Source organism: Balaenoptera acutorostrata, chromosome 1 (genome assembly GCF_949987535.1).
Source record: "Balaenoptera acutorostrata chromosome 1, mBalAcu1.1, whole genome shotgun sequence".
Taxonomy (NCBI): domain Eukaryota; kingdom Metazoa; phylum Chordata; class Mammalia; order Artiodactyla; family Balaenopteridae; genus Balaenoptera; species Balaenoptera acutorostrata.
The window spans coordinates 58,345,667-58,367,476 of NC_080064.1; the positions used below are offsets into that span (position 1 = coordinate 58,345,667).

At 35.0% G+C, this 21,810-nt stretch overlaps 1 protein-coding gene across 1 annotated transcript in view; it reads right to left on the reverse strand.

The window, feature by feature from the left end:
- Positions 1-275: 275 nt before the first annotated feature.
- C1H1orf141 (chromosome 1 C1orf141 homolog) overlaps positions 276-21,810 on the reverse strand; it is a 44,797-nt gene continuing 23,262 nt past the window's right edge. The window contains exons 4-7 of the mRNA XM_007164297.2: positions 17,810-17,877; positions 7,075-7,217; positions 2,581-2,734; positions 276-863 (exon numbers count right to left, since the gene is read on the reverse strand). Of these exons, the coding sequence (XP_007164359.2) occupies positions 276-863; positions 2,581-2,734; positions 7,075-7,217; positions 17,810-17,877 (953 nt within the window). The remainder of the gene's footprint in view (positions 864-2,580; positions 2,735-7,074; positions 7,218-17,809; positions 17,878-21,810) is intronic.

Sequence of the window (21,810 nt, forward strand, 5' to 3'; positions counted from 1 at the left end):
TTACTGTAGGAATGCTGATGATTGAGGGATCTAATTGAGATAAGAGAAATTCCTGAACTAGTTCCTCTTGTTGATCATTATTTCCTAATTTTGTCCTCTTACTTACTAAAAATAGTATACCACTGTTGGTTTGTGATTCCAATTTCTATGCTTTGTTTTCTTCTACCATCCACTAGAACATTACCATTTAGACAAGAATTTCTTCTGTGATCTTGGAACTTTATTTGCTTCTTGTTACCCAAATTTTGCTGTATAAACAATATTTTATGAGGTGCTTAATTTTTACTTGACAAGTTTAACAAATCATCCAGTGGTGTTACATTATTTATTTTATGGACTTTGAGTATATTTTTTGAAGGCTTTGAGCAATATTTGACAGGTGAGGCACTCAATTTGCTCATTGGTTTTACTGTAGAAAACATTTTTTCAAATTTGCCAGTTTTAGCACTCATTTCTTGAATAACAGTTTTATCAAGGAAACCCACAAATTTTTTTGTTAGGCTGGAAAAAGTCTGTGGAAAGTTATAGAGTTTATTCCAAGATATGTTTTCAAATGTCTGCTTGCTAGTTTTCTTCCTTAGTTTATCATCTACAACTCTATGGCTTACTTCAAAAGATACTGCTTGTATAGCTTTCTTCTGTGTTGTAGGCAGAGTTCTTTTGGGTTTGGAAGGAGTAATAGATTGACCTCTAGCTACAGATTTGAGCATTTCACAATTTCTTTCTAAAACAATATTTGATCTTTTATATGGGTAACCACTTCCATTTTCCATAGAATGGGGAGGAAGCCTATTTTTTGTCAAAAGTAACATTTGTACATATCCAGTCTCATGGAAGATTATGGGATTTGTATCATTTTGTTCCTGTGGATTAAAGAAAAGAGTATTTGTCATCAGTCTATTGAGGCAAGAAGGCTATAATTTTTAAAACATGAAAATAAAATGATAAAGTATTCTAAAAATGACTACATAGAAGTTTTTAATATAAACAATAATGGTATTTAAACGTATAAAAAAGATGTCCTTGTATGTGACACACTTCTTTCTCTTGACACTCTGTTGAGATGTTAGGAGTAAAATCTGAACTTTTGGCCTCCTAAAACCCTTTTTGAAATAGAGTGAGATATAAAGAAATGTTTGGTGTTGTCACTGGGAAATATGATAGTTGGTGGGATGGAACATTGTTCTGTCATTTCTTAGGTTTCCATGTCCAGAAACAAGCAGCATACCAAAAAATGGATTGAGTCAAAAATCAAAAGAAATATAACTGATTATAAGCCAAAATTACAGTCTGAGTATCCTAATAAGTTCAGAAAGTGTAAAATTTTCTTTAAAATAATTATATTCATTACTATACCCCAACATTTGGCACAATACTTAGCCCAATAAAAAGTGCTCAATATATATCTGTGGAATAAAATAGCCAAAGTAATCGATTGACTTAAAAATAGATTACTTTTATCACAGTAGTACCAAAATCTGTATGTATGAGCTACTCACTGAACTCTTTTCCACATTTCCATTATAAGGAAAAAAGATTAACTCCACAGAAACTCATCAAATATGAGTATTACTAGATATTAGCTTGTAAACTTTAAGTCAATGATTGCTACTTTTCTTTTAGAAATATAATTAATGAAGTAAGAAATTAGGATCATCTAATTGTATATTAGTGTCCTTAGTGTGAAAGGCATATTAATGCATATGATTACTGAAAAAATGACAAAAGATCTAGTTTTGCAGTCCACTGGTGATGCCAATGTTACCTATTTAGAGATAGTAGTAGAGGTTTGTCAAATTTTTGGTCTGTCTAATCAATACCTTAGGGAATTTTCCACCTTCCGAGTCAATGTACACTTAGGTAGAGGCAAAAACTCGTTTTTTCAGCCTCCCTTGAGGTTAGGGCGTAGGTGTGTGACCTAGGCTCTGCCACACAGATGCACCTAAGACAGTCTTCAGTTCAGAAAAAGCAAGCATTTTGAAAAGTAGGCATTGTGAAAACTATTCTAGCGAGGATGGTGGTAGATACATCTAGCTGAAGGGCAGCACTGGCAAAGATCTTAGAAACAGTGCCCCCTGCCCAGAATCAGAGTTGTAAACTTTTATCCGTGACAACAGCATGGGCCCCAGTGGAGCAATCTGGGGCTGTAACAGGGTTAGTCCTGATTGGAGAGCTTTCAAGCCAGATTGTCTCTCCAGCATCCTAGAGCCTCTGAGCTACCAGATGGCCTTTAATAAATGTATTTTCTGGTTGAAATAGTTAAAATAGTTTGATAGAAAAGTGAAACCCAATCCAGTCATTTAAAAAAATACCATCTTTATATTTCTTTTATAATCAAGAAAATTTGATAAATCGTTCTTTATAAAGAAAAATACACAATTTTCAGCTGGTGCAGAGGAATCCCCAGATTTGGGGTGGAGGTTCTAAAAAGAACACTAAGAATTTGTGTTGTTGTCACTTCAGAATATGAAGCCAAGAGGTAAGGAGAATTTATCAAAGATTCTGGGCACTGGAATATGACATTCCCACAAGTAGTAATAATACACATTTTTACTGAACAGTAGTAGATGTTTTTATTACCGTGTAAGAAGTTGCTGTCTTTGCTGGACTAATGTCGATTATCTTGGCATTTGGCTTTTTCAGTTCATCCTCAAAGCACAAGGGGAGCAAGCTTTTCTTTCTTACTGAATACTCATTTAATTGATCATTTCTGATGGATTTATTTTCTTTTGTACTAAAATCATTCATCTCTGGAGGAGATTTTATTCTGAAAATGAACACAAGTTCAGCATAAATGTTTATAGGGCTGATTTCAGCTTGTCTGTTCTTGTCTGCCTTTCCCATTCCTCAAAATCATTACTGCTAGAGAACAAACGTATGGACACCAAGTGGGGAAAGCGGGGGCATGGGGTGGGTAGGATGAATTGGGATTGATATATATATATGTATAAAATAGATAACTAATAAGAACCTGCTGTATAGCACAGGAAACTCCACTGTACAGTAGAAACTAACACAACATTGTAAAACAGCTATACCCCCCCCCAAAAAAAATCACTACTGCTAACATCTCCCTCAAACCCTCTGCCATACTTTCAACCTGACAAGACCATCCTTTCCTGCTTGATTTGTGGGGGGAAATAGCAAAAGCAGGGGTGGAAGCAAGACAGTAGTATGTGTGCCTCTTTGGTTTTTGAGTGGAGAGGAAGTATATTATGTAGGTTGAGGAGAACAGCAAAGGAAGAGAGATATACTTGCCACATCCTTTGTTGAGATTCTGGGATGAAAGTGCTTTGCAGGGCAGCTTCCTGCCAACACAGGATGACCCTAGCTTTGTTATCAGGATGAAATGGTGTGGTTAGGCAGAGAGAGGATATAGTTTTCATTCCAGATCTTCCTTGGTCCACATGTGACATGGACACTGAGATTAGGCTTGCCAACAAGCTCGTCATTGCAGGGGTGCAGTGACCCATAGCAAAGGCTTGACATGGGTGAGGTATAAATAGACAGTCTAAGAAGAGATGAAGACATGACAAGAACTAAATGAGTTCTACCATACTAGTGATAGTTGAGAGTGGACCCTATCCAGGTTCAGAGAGAATAGACTATATGTTCATGAAGCACAAATGTCAGTAGCCACAGAACATCTAGGAATGAGGTCAGCAGTTCAAGGGCACTGACCAAGATCCCTGGCCAAGTACCTTTTCCTCAATGTCACAAAGTCCAGTGAGCCCCTCACTCATATACTAAGATACCATGGTAGAAAGAAACAGAAGGACTGTGTTAAACCTAAAGAGGCTGTACATTTTTTCTCCAAACAAAGTTTAAAACACAATGGATTAATATGAATTTTTTTCATTACACAGGGTTTGAGGATCTCATGAGAAGTATCAGAACTATATAAAAATAAAAAGCTACTTTTTTTTCACATCCATGTTGTAGTGTAATTAAATTTGTATCTACTATAAAAATGCAATTGTATTCTCTCCATTCATTTTTCATTGTCTTCCTTTCCATTTGACTGTGAACTTGCAGCAGATAGAGCATGTGCTCAAGGTCTGAATGTGACCTTGTGTCACATGTCTATGACCTTGTCTGAATGTGAATGTGACTAGCTGAGCAGTCTTAGAATGGTCATTGGATTGTAGTATGGGCCTAGATGGCCATAATAAGCCAGAATAAATTCATTCTGGTCTACAAGAAAATAAAAGGCAGAACTCTTCTTCTTAGAAACATCTTTGAACAAAATAAAATAAAAAATTTTAAATAAATTACGTTTTATTAACTTAATATTCTAAGTGACCAACCAAATCAAATGATCCCCTAGGTTTTTTTTTCAGTTTGAGCTGAAATTATAAAAGATTTTCATAAAAGACACATATATATTATGGCATTTAGAAAATACTTTGCATAAAATATTTTTCAATATAAAATAACATGGAAAGTACTTGGTATTGTGCTTGATCTGTAGTAGCTACTCAGTAAAAACTTCTTAAGTGAACAAGATAGAACTGGAAAAGACTGAGATCAAGGATCTAATGTTTGGCTAACATAAAACTGGTCTTGGGGATTTTTGTTGAAGAAAGGCATCCCCAAATTTGCAAATCTCTCTAAAATGTAAAGTCATTATTAGCCAGTAGGAAGCCTCAAATGGTTAAACACTTGGTATGGAGAGAGGTCAGTTAGCACATGCCAGACTTGCCACCTGGCATGAATAAAGTGTCCAAGGCGGAACTCTTCCAAATATGCCTGCTGGCCACTCCAGCATTTCTCTACTTTCTTAAACATGTTCCCAGGCACACATGCTGTTGGCAATAGATTCAGTTTTTTTCTTGTCCTCAAGTAGTTTGTATCCTAGTGCAATGTTTCCCAACCTTTTCCACATAATGACAGACATATTAGTTAATAGTCTTTGTTCAGTACACTGAGATAAACACTTGAGAACACTTGTAGCCTGGCTATCATGGGGCCAACTCAGCAGTTTTGAAGGCTGAAGGATCAACATTTCAGCACACCTATAACCCTCTCTGAGCACAAAATTACCACAGTTTATTGGTTAGGAAGCTCTGTTCTAGAGAGAGGAAATAGTCAAAAAACAAACAAACCAACAAAACATATATATAAAATAATTTCAACTACTTGTAAGTATTACAGAAAAATATAAACATGACGCTTCATCTAGGGTGGCTATGGGAGACCTCTCTCAGGAGGGGATATTTGAGTTGAAATCTGAGAAAGGGAAGGAGGCAGCCAGGTGAAGAGCTGGGGGAAAGTAAGTGTAAAGGTGTGAGTGTGAAACCAGCTTGGAATGCTCACTGGAAGGCCAGTGTTGCTGGAGTGTAGTGATGAGGAGAGTGGAGTAAGATGAGATGAGACAGGTGTCAGGGGCCAAAACACATAAGGGCACATGTAGAACAGCCCGCCACTGCTATCAAGGAACATTTCAGAGAAAATGTGACATCTGAGTAGAACTTAAAGGATAATGTGGTAAACAGAGGGTTGCCTACTTAAGAGTCCTTTTCCCCCCTTTTTTGCTAACAGAACCCTGATCCTATTCATTTTTCTCCAAGCAACCCTGTCCTCCAAGAGAGGCTGAGCACCTTCCTAAATCAAGGGAATGAATCTTGAATAATCTAAGCCTGTGCTTTTCAAAATGTGAGCTACAACCCATCAATTTAGACAATAAATCAATTTAGCATCTCCTGACCAACATTTAAAAAAGTAGAATAGAATAGAGTGTATCACATAGATCCTTAGTAACAATTGTTCAAAATACTAAAATACTGCAATCAATTTCAACTAACAGAAAGACAAATAATTAGGGGTCTATGAATCTGAATCTTCTGCTCCACAGATAGATTGATAGATAGATACATATAGATATTGATATAGATATCAATCATTGTGATATAAAAAGTATTTCATACTGTGGGTTGTGTTAAAAGCTGATAATGATTTACTGGTTTTTAGATATGAGTGTATGAAGCTATTCTAGCCAAGGAGACACCAGGGGAGGTCTGCTGGAGGGCCTTGGGGAACATTTTCCTCACTCTTACAAAAGGGTCAAAGAGGGACTTCCCTGGTGGTCCAGTGATAAAGAATCTGCCTCACAATGTAGGGGACGCAGGTTCCATCCCTGGTCAGGGAACTAAGATCCCACATGCCACAGTGCAACTAAGCCCGTGTGCCACAGCTACTGAGCTTGCACACCTCTACTAGAGCCCGTGTGCTGCAAACTACAGAGCCCTTGCGCCCTGGAGCCTGTGCACCACAACTAGAGAGAGAAAACCCGCACGCCACAACTAGAGAGAAGTCTGCGCACCACAAGGAAGAGCCTGCACGCCGCAACGAAAGATCCCACATACCTCAATGAAGATACCGCGTTCCAACTAAGACCCCACGCAGCCAAAAATAATAAATAAAATAAATCTTTAAAAGAAAAAAAGGGTCATAGAGCTTTTCTCCTTTTCAGTGGGTGCTGTTACCAGTTATCTTGAATAGTGGTCACCATCTTGTACAGCAAGGCTAGGAGGACAAGTTAGTTGCTGAGACAGTAGAGGCAAGTTGAGGAAAGATGGAGAAGCTGGATATTTGATGGCATCATTAAATCCCTGAATTAACCTGGAGCTGCCTTACTGATGGACTTCTTGTTATTTGAGATTATAAATATCTTTTTTGTCTAAATCATATGTAGTCAGTTTTCTTTTAATTGCAGCTAAAAGTGTTCCAAGTATTCAAGATGAATAGGAATCTATCAGAAGAAGAATGTTCTGAGCATAAAGAACAGAGGGGGTCAATCACACAGTACTTGGAACAGACTGTTTGTTGTGATTAGACTCAGCATAAGCAAAGGACAGAATAGACGACTGGAAAGATATTATATGCCATACTAAGGACTCTAAGCTTTACCATTTTTGTTATATAGAGTCTTCAGATGTTATTAAGTAGTGAAATAATGTGGTAATATGATTAGATACTGATATTCCTTGGCTAAAGATTTTCTTAATGACTATATCTTAAAGTTAGATGCAGTTAATTTTCAGTTATTTCAATATAAACACACAATGTGTATACCTGTAAATAGAGTCTTTTTCATTCTTATAAGCATTAGACTGAATGCTGGGTACTGGAGAAAAGATTGTAGAACCCAATGTTCTTCTACATTGTTGTTGTCTATGCTGTGAATACAGTTCATGGAAGGGCTTAGCATGTTCCGCCTAAACATAAAGAAAAGGGGAAACTATCTTAGAAACTATTTTTTCCATGTCTATATTGATAAATAATTTATACTTGATTATTCATATTTGGAATAGCTAATTATGATAACTAACAGCTGACTAGATCTTTAAATAATTTCAAATATAATGCTTATTTAATCCTCAAAAAAAAAGCCCTATGAAATAGATGTTATCACCACTTCATAGATAAGGAAACAAATCTACAGAAATTAAAAAATTTGCCTATGCTCACACTTTTTACTAACTTTTATTTTCTTTGTCTCTAAAACTTAGCCATTATTTTCATATAAAATGTATTTCTCCAAATGCAGGGAAAGTCTGAAGTTTAAATACTGAGAAAAAAAGCCCTCTTGGTTTAAACAGAAACTTTACGGTCTCATACACAGAGCAGGTACAGCAGAATAGTTCTGAGTAAAGGGGGAGAAACTGTAAAAAAGTGATCCAGCTTTACCTAGTGTCTCAGATTGTCTCTGTATATTTCTATTTAAATATAATTATTTAGATACCCAAAATAAACATGCATATATAAGTATAAACTGCGTAACTTGTGACTGTTCATCAACCAACCAAACAAATATTTGTTTAGTACCTACAATTTTTTTTCACACTAGGCACAGAATATATTTCATTCTGGATAATATGAGATAAAAATTTAAAATATGACAAAAATCCAGGCCATAAAGAATTCACATTCTAAATATATATGATTAGCATGCATGAATCATTGGCAAATAATGTAATAAGATAATATCACTAAGAACCAAACCAATCAATACAATCTATAAATGAGGAGGAGTTTAGAAGACAGGGCTGGAATAGACAGGAAACATTTCATCAGTGAGGAAGAACTTAATGCTGGGATTTGGAGATAAGGACATATCAGGAGAGGCCAACAACATACATCCAGGGTATTCATAAGACAGTCAACAGCATATTCAAAGCCAGGTGGGGCAGGGGAGCATTTATCATTTGTTGTGTATAAAGGGTAAGTTTCAATAGTCAAGAAGGATGGTTGTGAGAGGGATAGACTATCGATGTCTTCAAAGTCAAACAGATAAACTTTAACGTAAAGAAAAATGGCCAAAATTGACTTGAGAAGAAGTAGAAAATTTGAGCATACCAATAATTCTTAAAAGAAATGTAAAGAAGTTTCAAATAACTACCTTTAAAAAAGTAACCCAGCCCAAATAGATTTATACATAGGTTCTTTCAAATTTTTATGCAACAAATAATTCTTATGCAATATAATATAAGTTAAATTAAAAAATAAATAACAACAAAGACTTTTCAGTTCTTTTTATAGCTGACATAGTCTTGACACCAAAGTCTGAAAAGATCATTCACCAGAAGAAGCCTACAAGCTAATTTCACATGTGACTTCAGGCGATTTCACAAATTCAAAATAAAATACTACTCAACACTATACTAATGGAACAATTTGTAATGGCTAAACAAAATTATCAAGAAACTAAAAGCTCCTAATAGTTCTAAGTTATTATAATTTGTCTCCCAATAGATCAAAGGAGAAAAATAATGTAATTATTTTAATAGCTGTAATATTTAAAATACATTTGATAAATTCAGTAACCATCATTGATAAGAACTGTAATAAAACTAGAGAGAATACTTTCTTAATATGATAAAGAATATCTTAGCAAAATTTAAAAAATTATACCCATATAAAACCAATAACTAATATTATGGTTAATGACAATACACTAGTGTGTGGCATGGCAAGAGTGACACCTATCATCACTATTATTTATAGATGTTTAGGAAATATTGAGCAATGCAGTAGGAAAAGATAATGGAAGTAGTAGAAACTCTGGAAAATTCTTATTCAGTATGGCTGAGTAAGCCTCTATCAGAGCCACCCTCTCTCAGATAAAAACTATAAACTCTAGACAAAATACTCTAGAAAACACACACACATACACACACACACAAATTGCCTGAAGGTCCTGGAGAATGAACAAAAGCAGGTGACAAAGAAAAAGCATTGAAACTTGGAATTACTGACTTGCGTAGAGTGAAGTTTCTATTTTTATGGCTTTTAGTTTGAAGGCAGGCCAAAGTATAGGACATATAAAACTCTGATAGAAAACTTAAGTTCTTTCTGGCCAGAAGAACCAGAGGAAAAAGTTCAGGCTGACCAAAACTTCTGGGAAATGAGAAGGGAATGATAGAAAGAAGAGTGCCAAAGATGATAGCCCTATCTTTAATGTATAAACCCTGTCCAAGTCTCTTGCTGACCCATGAACGATGCACGTTTAGGGAAAACTGCAAGTGGCCCAGCTAAGGATATAACAACTGAACTGAAATTTGAGCTGCTGCTATAGGGACAGAGTATATTTTGAGCCCAACCAAGTTAGCTGACTGCTAAAACAGTAACATCATTACTCTTTGTAGGAATATAACAGACTCTGGAGTCTCCACATTATAACAGTTGTGGTGTCCAGGATAAATCCAACTTAACATACAAAGACCAGGAAAATGAAACCTAGTCTCAACAGAGAAGGCAATCAATCAAAACCAACCTTGAAATGACCCAGATGTTGGAATTATCAGATTTTATGGCAGCTATTATAATTATGCTCAATGAAAAAAGTAAAATATGTTCACAGTGAATGAAGAAAAAGGAAATCTTAGAGAAATAGAAACTATTTTTAAAAATGGAAATTCTAGTACTGAAAATATATAATACCTGAAATAAAAAAACTCACTGGTTGACTTTAAAACAGAATAGAGACATCAGAGCAAAGAGTCAGGGAACTTTAATACAGACCAATAGAAGTTACCCAATATGAAAAAAGAGAGGAGAAATTTTTTTTAAAAGGGGGATTCAGAGACATATGTGTCCCTGTGAGAAAACAATAATGAAAAGTCTGAGCCTGCTCACCTACCCTGTGATCTCAGGCCACAAGTCTCTGGACAGGAGGCTGGCTGCTGTAGGAACTCAATAAATACTTGCTGAACTCAAAAAAGAAAAAAAGAAAAGTCTGATATATGTGTAACAAGAGTCCCAGAAGGAGAGGAAAGGTAGAATGGGGTAATAAAATATTTAAATAAATAGTGGTCAGATGAAATATGATCTTAATTTGATGAAAAACATAAATTTATAAATTCCAGAAGCTTAATGAACCCTAAGCAGGATAATTAGAAGAACACCATGCTTAAGCACATAATCAAACTGCTGAAAACCAAATATGAGGAAAACATCTTTAAGCAGCCAGAGAAAAACAAGTTATACACACAGGGGAACAATTCAAAACACCCCTGACTTCTCATCAGAAACTATGGCGGTCAGAACTGTGAAGGCCAGTAGCTATTGGAACATCATCAATATGCCGAAAGAAAAAAAATTATCAGCCAAAATTTTGTGTCAAGAAAAAATTTCCTTCAGAATATCCTTAAGACACTTTCAGGTAAAAGAAAACAGAGAATTTGTTGCCAGCAGACCTTCACTACAAAATATACTTAAGGGAGTTCTTCAGGCTAAAGGGAAATGATAACAGATGGAAATATATCTTCAGGAAGTACTGAAGAGCATCAGATCTGGTTGTATTTGGTTGTTTTTTTTACTCTGTTACTTTCTTTAAAACATATAGGAGTGTTGAAAGCAAAAATTATAGTATTGTCCTATGGGGTTTATAGTAATACATGAAAACTATATTATGAAAGACAGGGTTAGTAAATGGATTTATACAATTTAAAAGCTTCTAAATCTTTATGTGAAATAGTACAATTTTACTCTAAGTAGGCTTTGAAAAGTTGATGATGTATATTTTAATCCCTAAAGATACCACTAAAAAATCCAAACACAAAGAGGTACAGCTAAAAGTCAATAAATTAAAATGAAATGTTAAAAAATATTCAAATTATCCAAAAGAAGACAGGAAAAGAAGAACAGAGGAACAAAAAAATGGAGAGACAAACAACCCCCCCCAACATTAGTCTTAAATTCATTCATATCAAAAATTACATTAAATATTAATGGACTAAACATTCCAATTAAAAGAAATTCTCAGAATGGGAAAAAAGCAAGACCCAGTTATATGCTGTTTATAAGAAATGTACTTTAAATGTAAGTTGAAAGTAAATTGTTGGAAAAATATATACTGTGTAAACAGGATGCATATGGTGGCTTTATTAATATCAGACAAAATAGACTTCAAGACATAGTATTTGCACAGATAAAGATGATCAATTCATCAGTAAGACATAAAATTCATAAATATGTATGTACCTGATAACAGAGTTGTAAAATACATGAAGCAAATTGACAGAATAAAATGGAGAACAGGCAACTTTATAATAATAGAGGTTTTAACACCCATCTCTCTGCAACTGGTGGAATAACTAGCTAAACACTCACTAAAGATACAGATGATCTGAACAAAACTATCACCTTAACCTAATTTATAGGTATAGTTACATATTTATACATCTATAACATATAGATATATTCATATGTTTATAAAAATATACTTATAGAACACACCCTATAACTGCCAAATACACATTCTATTCAAGTGCACATAATACTTTCAATAAAACAAACCATATGTTGAATCTTAAAACAAGTCTCAATAAGTTTAGAAAGATTGAAATCCTACAGAATATGTTCTCTAACCACAATGAAAATTAGAAATCAATAAAGTAAGATATCTAGAAAGACTCCAAATATTTGGAACTTCTACCACACACTTCTGCAGGTTTCATGTTTTAAGGAAGAAATCATAGAAGAAATTAGATAATTTTTCAAACTGAATGACAGTGTAAATATAACATATTAAAATGAATGGAATTTTAGTTAATGGCACCATCATTTTTCCAGTTCTCCGAAAAAGAAATTCGGGGATTATTATTCTAAGCACCATATCCAGTCACTTAAAAAATTCTGTCAAGTTTAACTACTTAATTTCTTTTTGTTTTTGCCTTAAAAATGTTTTTTTATTGAGGTAACATTGGTTTATAACATTATATATGTTTCATGTGTACAGCACATATTTCTACTTCTGTATACCTTACAGTGTGCTCACCACCAAAAATTTAGTTTCCATACATTACCATACAGTTTCTTTTTTTTTTTAATAAATTTTTATTTATTTATTTTTGGCTGTGTTGGGTCTTCGTTGCTGCACGTGGGCTTTCTCTAGTTGCAGTGAGAGGGGGCTACTCTTCATTGACGTGCACAGGCTTCTCATTGTGGTGGCTTCTCTTGTTGCAGAGCATGGGCTCTAGGAGTGCAGGCTTCAGTAGTTGTGGCTCACGGGCTCTAGAGCGCAGGCTCAGTAGTTGTGGCGCATGAGCTTACTTGCTCCGCGGCATGTGAGATCCTCCCAGACCAGGGCTCAAACCTGTGTCCCCTGCCTTGGCAGGTGGATTCTTAACCACTGCGCCACCAGGGAAGCCCCACTATATAGTTTCTAACTACTTTATTTCTCTCCAATCAGTGCCCTCCACTACATTCCCATTGCTACTACTTTGGTTCAGTGCCTCACCATCTCTTACCTTGTAGATTTATGGAAAAGATATAGCAACAGATGATACATTTGTCTAAGAAGTATTTTGGTAAAAGTCAAACAAAAACTCATTGAACGAGCAAGGCCTTTCAGGAGTCAGTGTGAATGTAGATGAGGGGAACTGATAAAGGTGTTAGTAGTTTTAAAGGGGAGGGGGCTTTCTGAGTCAGTGTGATGGACCATGCTGTTTACAGCCATATCTTATTGAGAGCCCTTTACAATTGTGGCAAAGGAGTAAAAAAAAGAATCAACCTATAATAGAAAGAGAACAGGTAGGGGTGTGTGCGTGCGTGTGTGTCAGAGAGAGAGAGAGAGAGAGAGAGAAAGAGAGAGGTGTTAGCACATGGGAGAGTTCAAACAGATTTCTGAAAGACATAAAGTTAATTGAAGCTAGTAGCATAGTAGTGGGGGGTCACTAAAAAAAATTGTTATCTTTCTATCTTTCAGCTTAAAGTTGGCAGATATTGAAGATGGGAATGAGAACAAAAGTTGTAAAAGAGACACATTAACTGAAATTCTGTTATGAAATTTCTGAGCCAGTTGCCAATTCCCCCATCTCCTAGTTACCCTATCCCACGTACAGAGTTACAGGAAATTAATCCCAGGCTAAAATAAGTGGCTTTCTCTTAATAAACTTCTGTTAGTATGGGTTTTGGCTCCCCAAAGTAAAGCTCTTCACATGTTAGCATCTGGGAGGAAGGCTACCAGGCAAACTGCCTACTCTCTGCCTTCTGATCCTAAAGTAAAGCTAGCTGGTTGAGAACTCTACCATATACACAGAACAGTTAGTGTTCAATTCTGGAGAGAGACTTATTGATAAAATTAATGGCAGTTTCATGGAAAAATTAACTCATATCTTTATTTTTAAATATGAACAAATGAAGATTTACCAGATATGATAAAAATCAGCAACTTCAAAGGTACATAATGATGATAATCAAAAAGGACAGAACAAAAAGAATACCAGAAGAAACATAATTGAAGAAACAGAAAATAACTTAAGAAAATATGAACTCTCCTTAGAAAAATTAGAGAACAAATGTTAATAGGATTCTATGAAAATTAAAAAAAAAAACATAACCAAGAATAAAGAAATTTTTGAAATTTAAAATACGATTACTGAACAAAAATGCAATAAAAAGACCAGAAGAAAGAGTTAAGGAAATGTTCCATAATACAGGGAAATTTTTCAAAGAGACAAAAATAGAGAAAAGTGATGTAGAGAATCAATCCAATATGTCTAGTATTTGGCCATTAGAGAACAGAAAAAATAGTGGAAAGGAAAATGGAAAAGAAGTAACGGAGGGGGCTTCAGAGGGTTTCCCTGGTGGCGCAGTGGTTGAGAGTCTGCCTGCTAATGCCGGGAACACGGGTTCGAGCCCTGGTCTGGGAAGATCCCACGTGCTGCGGAGCGACTAGGCCCGTGAGCCACAGTTGCTGAGCCTGCGCGTCTGGAGCCTGTGCTCCGCGCAACAAGAGGGGCCGCGATAGTGAGAGGCCCGCGCACCGCGATGAAGAGTGGCCCCCGCTTGCCGCAACTAGAGAAAGCCCTCGCACAGAAACGAAGACCCAGCACAGCCATAAATAAATAAATTAAAGAAGTAATGGAAAGACATTTTTTAGACCTGAATAAAGCACACTTAGGCATAACCTCAAGACATTTTAAAACAACATTGATAAAGAGAAGATCCTAAAGTTTTCCAGAGAAAAAAATATCACTCACAAAAGACCTGGAACTTTTCATTAGCAAGTTTGAATGGTATAGGACAGTGGGGCATTGTCTCTAAAGTTTCGAGAAAAAAAGATTTTCTACTCAGCCAAATTATCAGTCAAGTATATGGGGAAAATAAATACACTCTCAGATATTCATGTACCATTTCTAGGGAAGTTTCTTGAAGATGTAGTTTAGGAAAGTAAAGATTAAATCCAAGCAGAAATAAGGCATGGGATATTAGAACCTGGAAACTAAACCAGGAGTGGGATGACCCAGTGACAACTGCAGAGCAGGCTTAAAAGCAGTGAGTCAAATGTAGAGCAAGAAGTCTCTGGGCTCCATGAAGAATTCCTCCAAGAAGACGGGAATGGATTCCACTAAACAGAATGAGAAAGGAAACTTAATCATATTCACATATTGGAGGCGGCATATCTTAGGGGTAAAGAGCATGAATTAGACTGCTGGGTTCTTCCTGGCACTGTTACTTATAATTTGATTTCAGCCAAGTTCCTTATTTTCTTTGTGCCTCTTTTTTCTCATCTATAAAATAGGAATAATAATAGTACTTATTTCACTGGGTTCTTGAAGGTGTAAATCATACATGTATACATATACTTCATATAAATGAATATATTGTACATCTATTATATATTATATATATATCTTTGAATATATGGGTATATATATATGCATTTGAACAGTGCTTGGCACACTCAAGTACTACATAGATGTTTGCTATTATTATCATTCACCACAAGAAAAAAGAAAGGCAACTAGGAACTCCAGAAAAAGTACACAAGACAGTCAAGATCTAAATATAAGGGAAATTAATATATGGCATTATTTTTTAGTAACTGATGGAGAATAAGAAAAGAGAGCCTATTGTTTTTATACTGTATCCATTGAGAAGAAACATAGTCCTAGCACACTACTTTGTTCTACAATAAACATTTATTTACAAAAATGTAATAATATAAATGCTGTTTATAGCGTTTTTAGTTTTAGAATTAATCTATAGACAAAACATAAAGGCTTAATCAGAGTTGCAAAGTGAGTATAATCATTGACCTCAAAAATGTAAAAATAAAGATATACTTGACCTAGGGAAGAAGATGTGGAGGAAAGGCTAAAACTGCTAAGATCTTTCATCTTATGTAAAGAGGAATCAGGAGTTAGTGATTAAAGTTGATAGGAAAGAAAAAAGTATTTAGATATATTATTTCAAAGTTAAAACAGAAGAAGCAGAAAAGTAACTATCAAAGATACAGAAGAGGAAAGAGGGAGAGAGGTGAGATGTAGTGTAAATAAACTAATTCAAATCTTTGTTTTTGATTATGCAGTAGATAATGCTTAAATTTAAAAAATTAAATAAAAAAATAAAAAATTAGCAGTAGAAGCTCAATCTTTAGAATTATAGAGTTAATCATAAGAGGAATTGAAACCCCAAAAGGTTAAACATGGTTGCTTCTGAAAAGAGGAAATTAGAACAGGAAGAATGGGTGCAAGGGCTTTGTGTTCTTATTAGCCTTTCTGTATAATTTAATTTAAAAAGGCATATGTATATTTTAATTTGTTTTTTAAAAATTAAAATGTTTTATATAAGATGTTAGTAAATTTATTATGCTGAGTAATCATGATGATGTTACAATATATTTATATTTCTTGGGAGATTTTTATTAAACACAAACCTATATAAAACAGGTAGATGAGGATAAAACTAATAAGCCAGACAGTGTATTTTGTCAATATTTTTAAAAAATATAAAAGGTATAAATATGCAATAAAATGATAACATGTTATTAATTATGGTGCAAAGTATGTATTTCTTCACATTTCATTCTCCAAATTAGCAATAAACAGAGTTAATAATAAGTAAATTAAGTGAGAGAGTGGCATGGACTTACAAATACTACCAAATGTAAAATAGATAGCTAGTGGGAAGCAGCCGCATAGCACAGGGAGATCAGCTTGGTGCTTTGTGATCACCTAGAGGGGTGGCGTAGGGAGGGTGGGAGGCAGATGCAAGAGGGAGGAGATATGGGGATATATGTATATGTATAGCTGATTCACTTTGTTGTAAAGCAGAAACTAACACACCACTGTAAAACAATTATACTCCAATAAAGATGTTAAAAAAAAAAAAAAGAAAGAGCCTGCTGAGAAGAGGGGAAGGAGGTCCAACACTTCAGCTGCCATCTTGCCACAGAGTGGAAAGCCAAGGCAGGAAACCACTGTTGAGAGATGGAGACTGAGCCATTATTGCATCATATCAGCCCCTGGATCCAGCTGTGTCTGAAGCTAGACAGCCCTGGACATTTCATGTACATGAGCCAATGAATTCCCTTTTGTGTTTAAAAAATAAATTAATTAATTAAATAATAATACCAATAATAAGTAAATTAACACCTAAGAGACTCTCTTAAATGATTTCCCTTTGCTGATTCTCTGTATTAATTTCTCTCTCTAGTCTCCTAGATAAAACCTCCTGAATAAAATCCAGGCATGCTCAATGGTCAAGGCTGGTTGGTCACTTTTCAGGATGCCCATGTACCTCTGCTCAGGTTGTTAGCAAGAGTCAATAGTGCTGGTGCTACAGACATAGAGAACAGACTTGGGGTTGCCAAGAGGGAGAGATGTAGGGGAGGGATGGATTAGGAGTTTAGGATTAGCAGATGCAAACTATTATATGTAGAATGGATAAACAACAAGGTCCTACTGCATAGTACAGAAAACTATATTCAATATCCTGTGATAAACCATAATGCAAAAGAATATGAAAGAATGTATATATATGTATAACTGAATCATTTTGCTATACAGCAGAAATTAACACAACATTGTAAATCAACTATACTTCAATAAAATAAATTTTAAAAAAATGTTCCCAATAGTATTGGTGCTAAACCCGTTATAATCATTGCTATTGTAATTATGTGAGTTAAATAACTATAACAGAAATGGTCTTGGCTATACATCAAAAGATTAACAAATGGATGTATATTTTCATATTCTAAATTAAAATAAAATATTTAAATTATGCATGTATAATTTTCTATGAAGCCCTGTCTTAACTGACTTTATGATAACTGCTAGTACTTCTCATATTCAATAAATAATTTCCACTGTATTGCCTGTCCAACAAATAACATATTATTTTCTCTATTATTGCCATATATAGTTTTGCATAATATCAGAGATGAAATCATTTTAAAATTTTATGCTTCTGAATCCTAAAATTCATTTGAATTTGGGATTTGTAGAAAAATGTATAAAACTATTAGTGATAATCTGAATTTCTATTAAATAATTGTAAGCATGCAAATTAAACCTACCTCAGTTGTATCCTTAAGATAATGAAAAGATCTAATAGATTTTGATTTTAGATATTCTTCTACTGGCTCTAAAGAAACAAATCCAAACATAAATGATATTTCTATACTGTTAGACTACTTCTAATTTAACTCAACAAACCATTTTCTCTACTTGTAAACTTTTTAGAAATGTAGTTTGTTAGAGCTAAATATATTCTAGAATAATTTGCTTTTAAAAAGAATTTCTATTAACAGAATATAACATTCAATTACTATTATACAATAGAGCTGTATTTTCTTAGAAAAAAATGATTTCTAAATCAAACAGAATCATACTTGATAGTCAAATAAATCTTCTCATTAATTCCTTTGAAAAGAGAAAGATACCCCTCAACCTGAATCCCCCATCTCCAATTATGAGTTTTACTAATTTGGATTAACATATAATGGATTTTTTTTTTCAAGTAGGTATAATGTAGGGTCAAGCATGCAGACTTTGGATGTAGATAGCCTGGGACCAAAAACTACTTTTCTGTTTGTGAGTTATGTAGCTTTAGGAAAATCATTTAACCCCTCTGAGCTTTAGTTCCCCCATCTGTTAAGTGGAAATAATAGTACTTATGTAACAGGGATGCTGTGAGGATTAAATGAGATAATAGATGTAACAAACTTACATCTGGTATTCCTTCAATCAACAGTTATTTGTTGATCACCTGCAATGTGCCAGGCACTGGTGTTGGACTCTGGAATTGTGATTTCTGCCCAATGATGCACACATTTTATTGGATAGTACAGAAAAGAATTAAGTAAAGAAACAAAGGAGTGAACAATTATAAGTTGAGATGCATGCTGTGACAGACATAGACAGATTTTGGTGAGGGGCAGCATTAGAGGGAGGTATAATTTAGATAGGGTAGTTGCTATGGATTGAATGTTTGTGTCCCTCCCACAATTCATATGTTGAAGCTCTAATTCTCAATGTGGTGGTTTCGGGAGTTGGGCTTTGGGGAGGTAATTAGGTTTAGATGAGGTGATGAGGGTAGAATGCCCTTGATGAGAATAATGCTCTCTCCGCCATGTGAGAATAAAGTAAGAAGGTGGCTGTCTGCAAACAAAGAAGAAGACTCTCAACAGAACCTGATCCTACTGATCTCAGACTTCCAGCCTCCAGAACTGTGAGAAATAAATGTTTGTTGTTTAAGCCACCCAGTTTATAATAGTTTGTTATAGCAGCCTGAATAAGAGAGAAGTTGGGACTGAGAGGTGGGGTGCTGCTGTAACAAATACCTAAAAATATAAAAGAACCTTTGGAACTGTGCAGTGGGTAGAGGCCAAAAGAGTTGTGAGGTGCATGCTAGAAAAAGCTAATATGGCCATGAAGAGATTTTTAAAGGCAACTCTGGTGAGAACTCAGAAAGAAAGAGGAGAGCCATTGAGGAAGCTTCCATTTTCACTGAGAATACATGAATAACCATATACAGAAATGTTGGTAGAAATACAGATGGTAAAGGCCATTCTGATGAGGTCTCAGACAGAAATGGGGAACATGCTATTGGACAATGGAGCAAAGGTGATCCTTGTTATAAAGTGGCAAAGAACTTGGCTGACTTGTGTTTGTGTTCTGTTTTTTTGTGGAAGGTAGAACTTGTGAGTGATGAAATTGGATAGTTAGCTGAGATTTCTAAGCAAAGTGTTAAAGAAGAGGCTTGATTTCTCCTGACTCCTGTAGTAAAATGCAAGACAAGAGAAATGAATTGAAGACAAAATTGTTAAGCTAAATGGAACCAGAACTTAAGAATTTAGAAAATTCTCATATTACAAAAACTGAGAAATCACGTTCAAAAGAGAACACTAAGGCTGTGGTGCACTGACCGTTTGATAAGGAGATAAGGAGATTGGTATGGGTGTGCAACATGGACCTAATCAGCCATCCCAGCAGAGACACTGCCAGTTTGAAGTGAAGGGGATAGAGACAGGATAAAATGAAGGAAGGCTGTCGGACTTCTTGGGTTTTACAGGATAGGATCACAGAGCTATGCATTGCAAACGTGCTATTCCTCAAGACAAGGTAAGAATGACCATGAAGGTGACTCAAAGATCATCAGGCCTGCCTCAGTTTCAAAATCAGAGGCCACTGCCTCAGTTTCTGCCTATGGAGCCCTTGGAGGTGGGCCAACACTCCCACTAGATAGTCCTGGGGATGAAATCCTGGCCTAGGAGAGTCCCAGTGGGGAAGTGGGGGAGATGTGACCCTTGATCCAGCAGAGTTGTGAGAGCAGGACCTCTGCCCCAGTGGGTCAGGAAGGCAGAGCATCAAGCCAAAGAGGATTATCCTTGAGCCTTAAGATCTCATGAAGTTTGTCTTAGTAGGTTTTAAACTTCCTTGGGGCCCATTACTCCACTCTTCTGTCCTATTTCTCCCTTTTGGAATGAGAATGTCTATCCTATTCCTGTCCCAACTCTGTATTTTGGAAGCACATAATTTGTTTGATTCCACAGGTTCAAGCTGGAGAGGAATTTTGCCTCAGGATCAATCATACCTTGAGTCTCACCATAGCTGATTTAGACGATCTTTAGGTGAGACTTTGGACGTTAGTAATAACATAAAACTCAGTATGGCAGTAAAATAATTAACATGTTCTAGGATTCCTTTATTGTCCAGAAGGAGGGTAACAATATATTTTGAAAGGCTGAATATTGTAATTTCTAGGGTAATCATTTAAAGAATAGAAGCAGAATGCATAACTACCAAATTAGTAAATGGGAAAAGTTTAAATTTTAAAAAGTCAATCCTAAATAAGACATAAGAGGACAGAAAAGGAAACACAGAATCAACAGGAGAGATAGAAAGAACAAAATAAGATGGCAGATTTAAATCCAAAGATATAAGTAGTTACATTAAGTACAAATGGACTAAATGCTCCATTTCAAAGACAAACATTACAGAGTAGATTTTTAAATCTAACAATTTGATGTTTACAAGAAATAAGTCTCTATGTAAGAGATCATAATGTTACAGAAATGTGGCGACAAGATGATGGAAAAAGATATACCACGTAAATGTTAGCCAAAAGAAAGCTGGGGTAACTACAGTAATATTGGATAACAACTTTGTAATTTAAAAGGGTTCAATTCACTAGAAATATATAATAATTCTAAAATTTTATGCAATTAATTACACAGCCTAAACTATATTAAAAATCTGTAAAGCAAAATTTGATAACTCTACAAGGAAAAAATAAATAAGTCTGAAATTTCTCAGCAATTGACAGAATAAGCAAGCAGAAAAATCAGTAAGGATATAGAAGAGTTGAAAAACAGTGAAGAAATTTGACCTAATAGACATATGTAGAACACTGCACCCAACAGCTGCAGAATATACTTTATTTTCAAGCACATACTGAACATATACAACAATCGACCATATACTGGGTGAAAATACAAGTGTTAACTAATTACATAGGACTGAAATCCTATGGAGTATATCCTCAAACTACAATGTAATTGTGCTAAAAATTTATAAACAAAAGATAATTAGAAAAGCCTCATATATTTTGAATTAAGACATAAACTTCTAAATAACCAATGGGTCAGAAGAGGAAATCATAATGGAAAACAGAAAATAACCATGATACTCTTGAAGAGCAAGGTGGGAAGACTTGCTCTACCAGATATCAAGGGTTATTTTAAGCTACAGAAATTAATGTTGTGTGGTATTGATATTGAAATGGATAAATAATATAATGAAGCATAATAAGAACTCCAGAACAAAGAGCCCAGAGCATTAGGGAAAGAATAGCCTTTTTAATACCACGCTGGGATAGCTGGGTATTCACATGAACAAAAACTAAACTTGACTCTTACCTCACTCAAAATGTTAATTCCAGGTAGACTTTAGACCTAAAGGTAAAAAGAAGAACTAAAATCTTTTGCAAGATAAATAGAAAAAGATATTCATGACCACAGAGTAGGAAAAGATTTCTTAGATATGGTACAAAAAGTACTTATGAAATGAGAAAAGA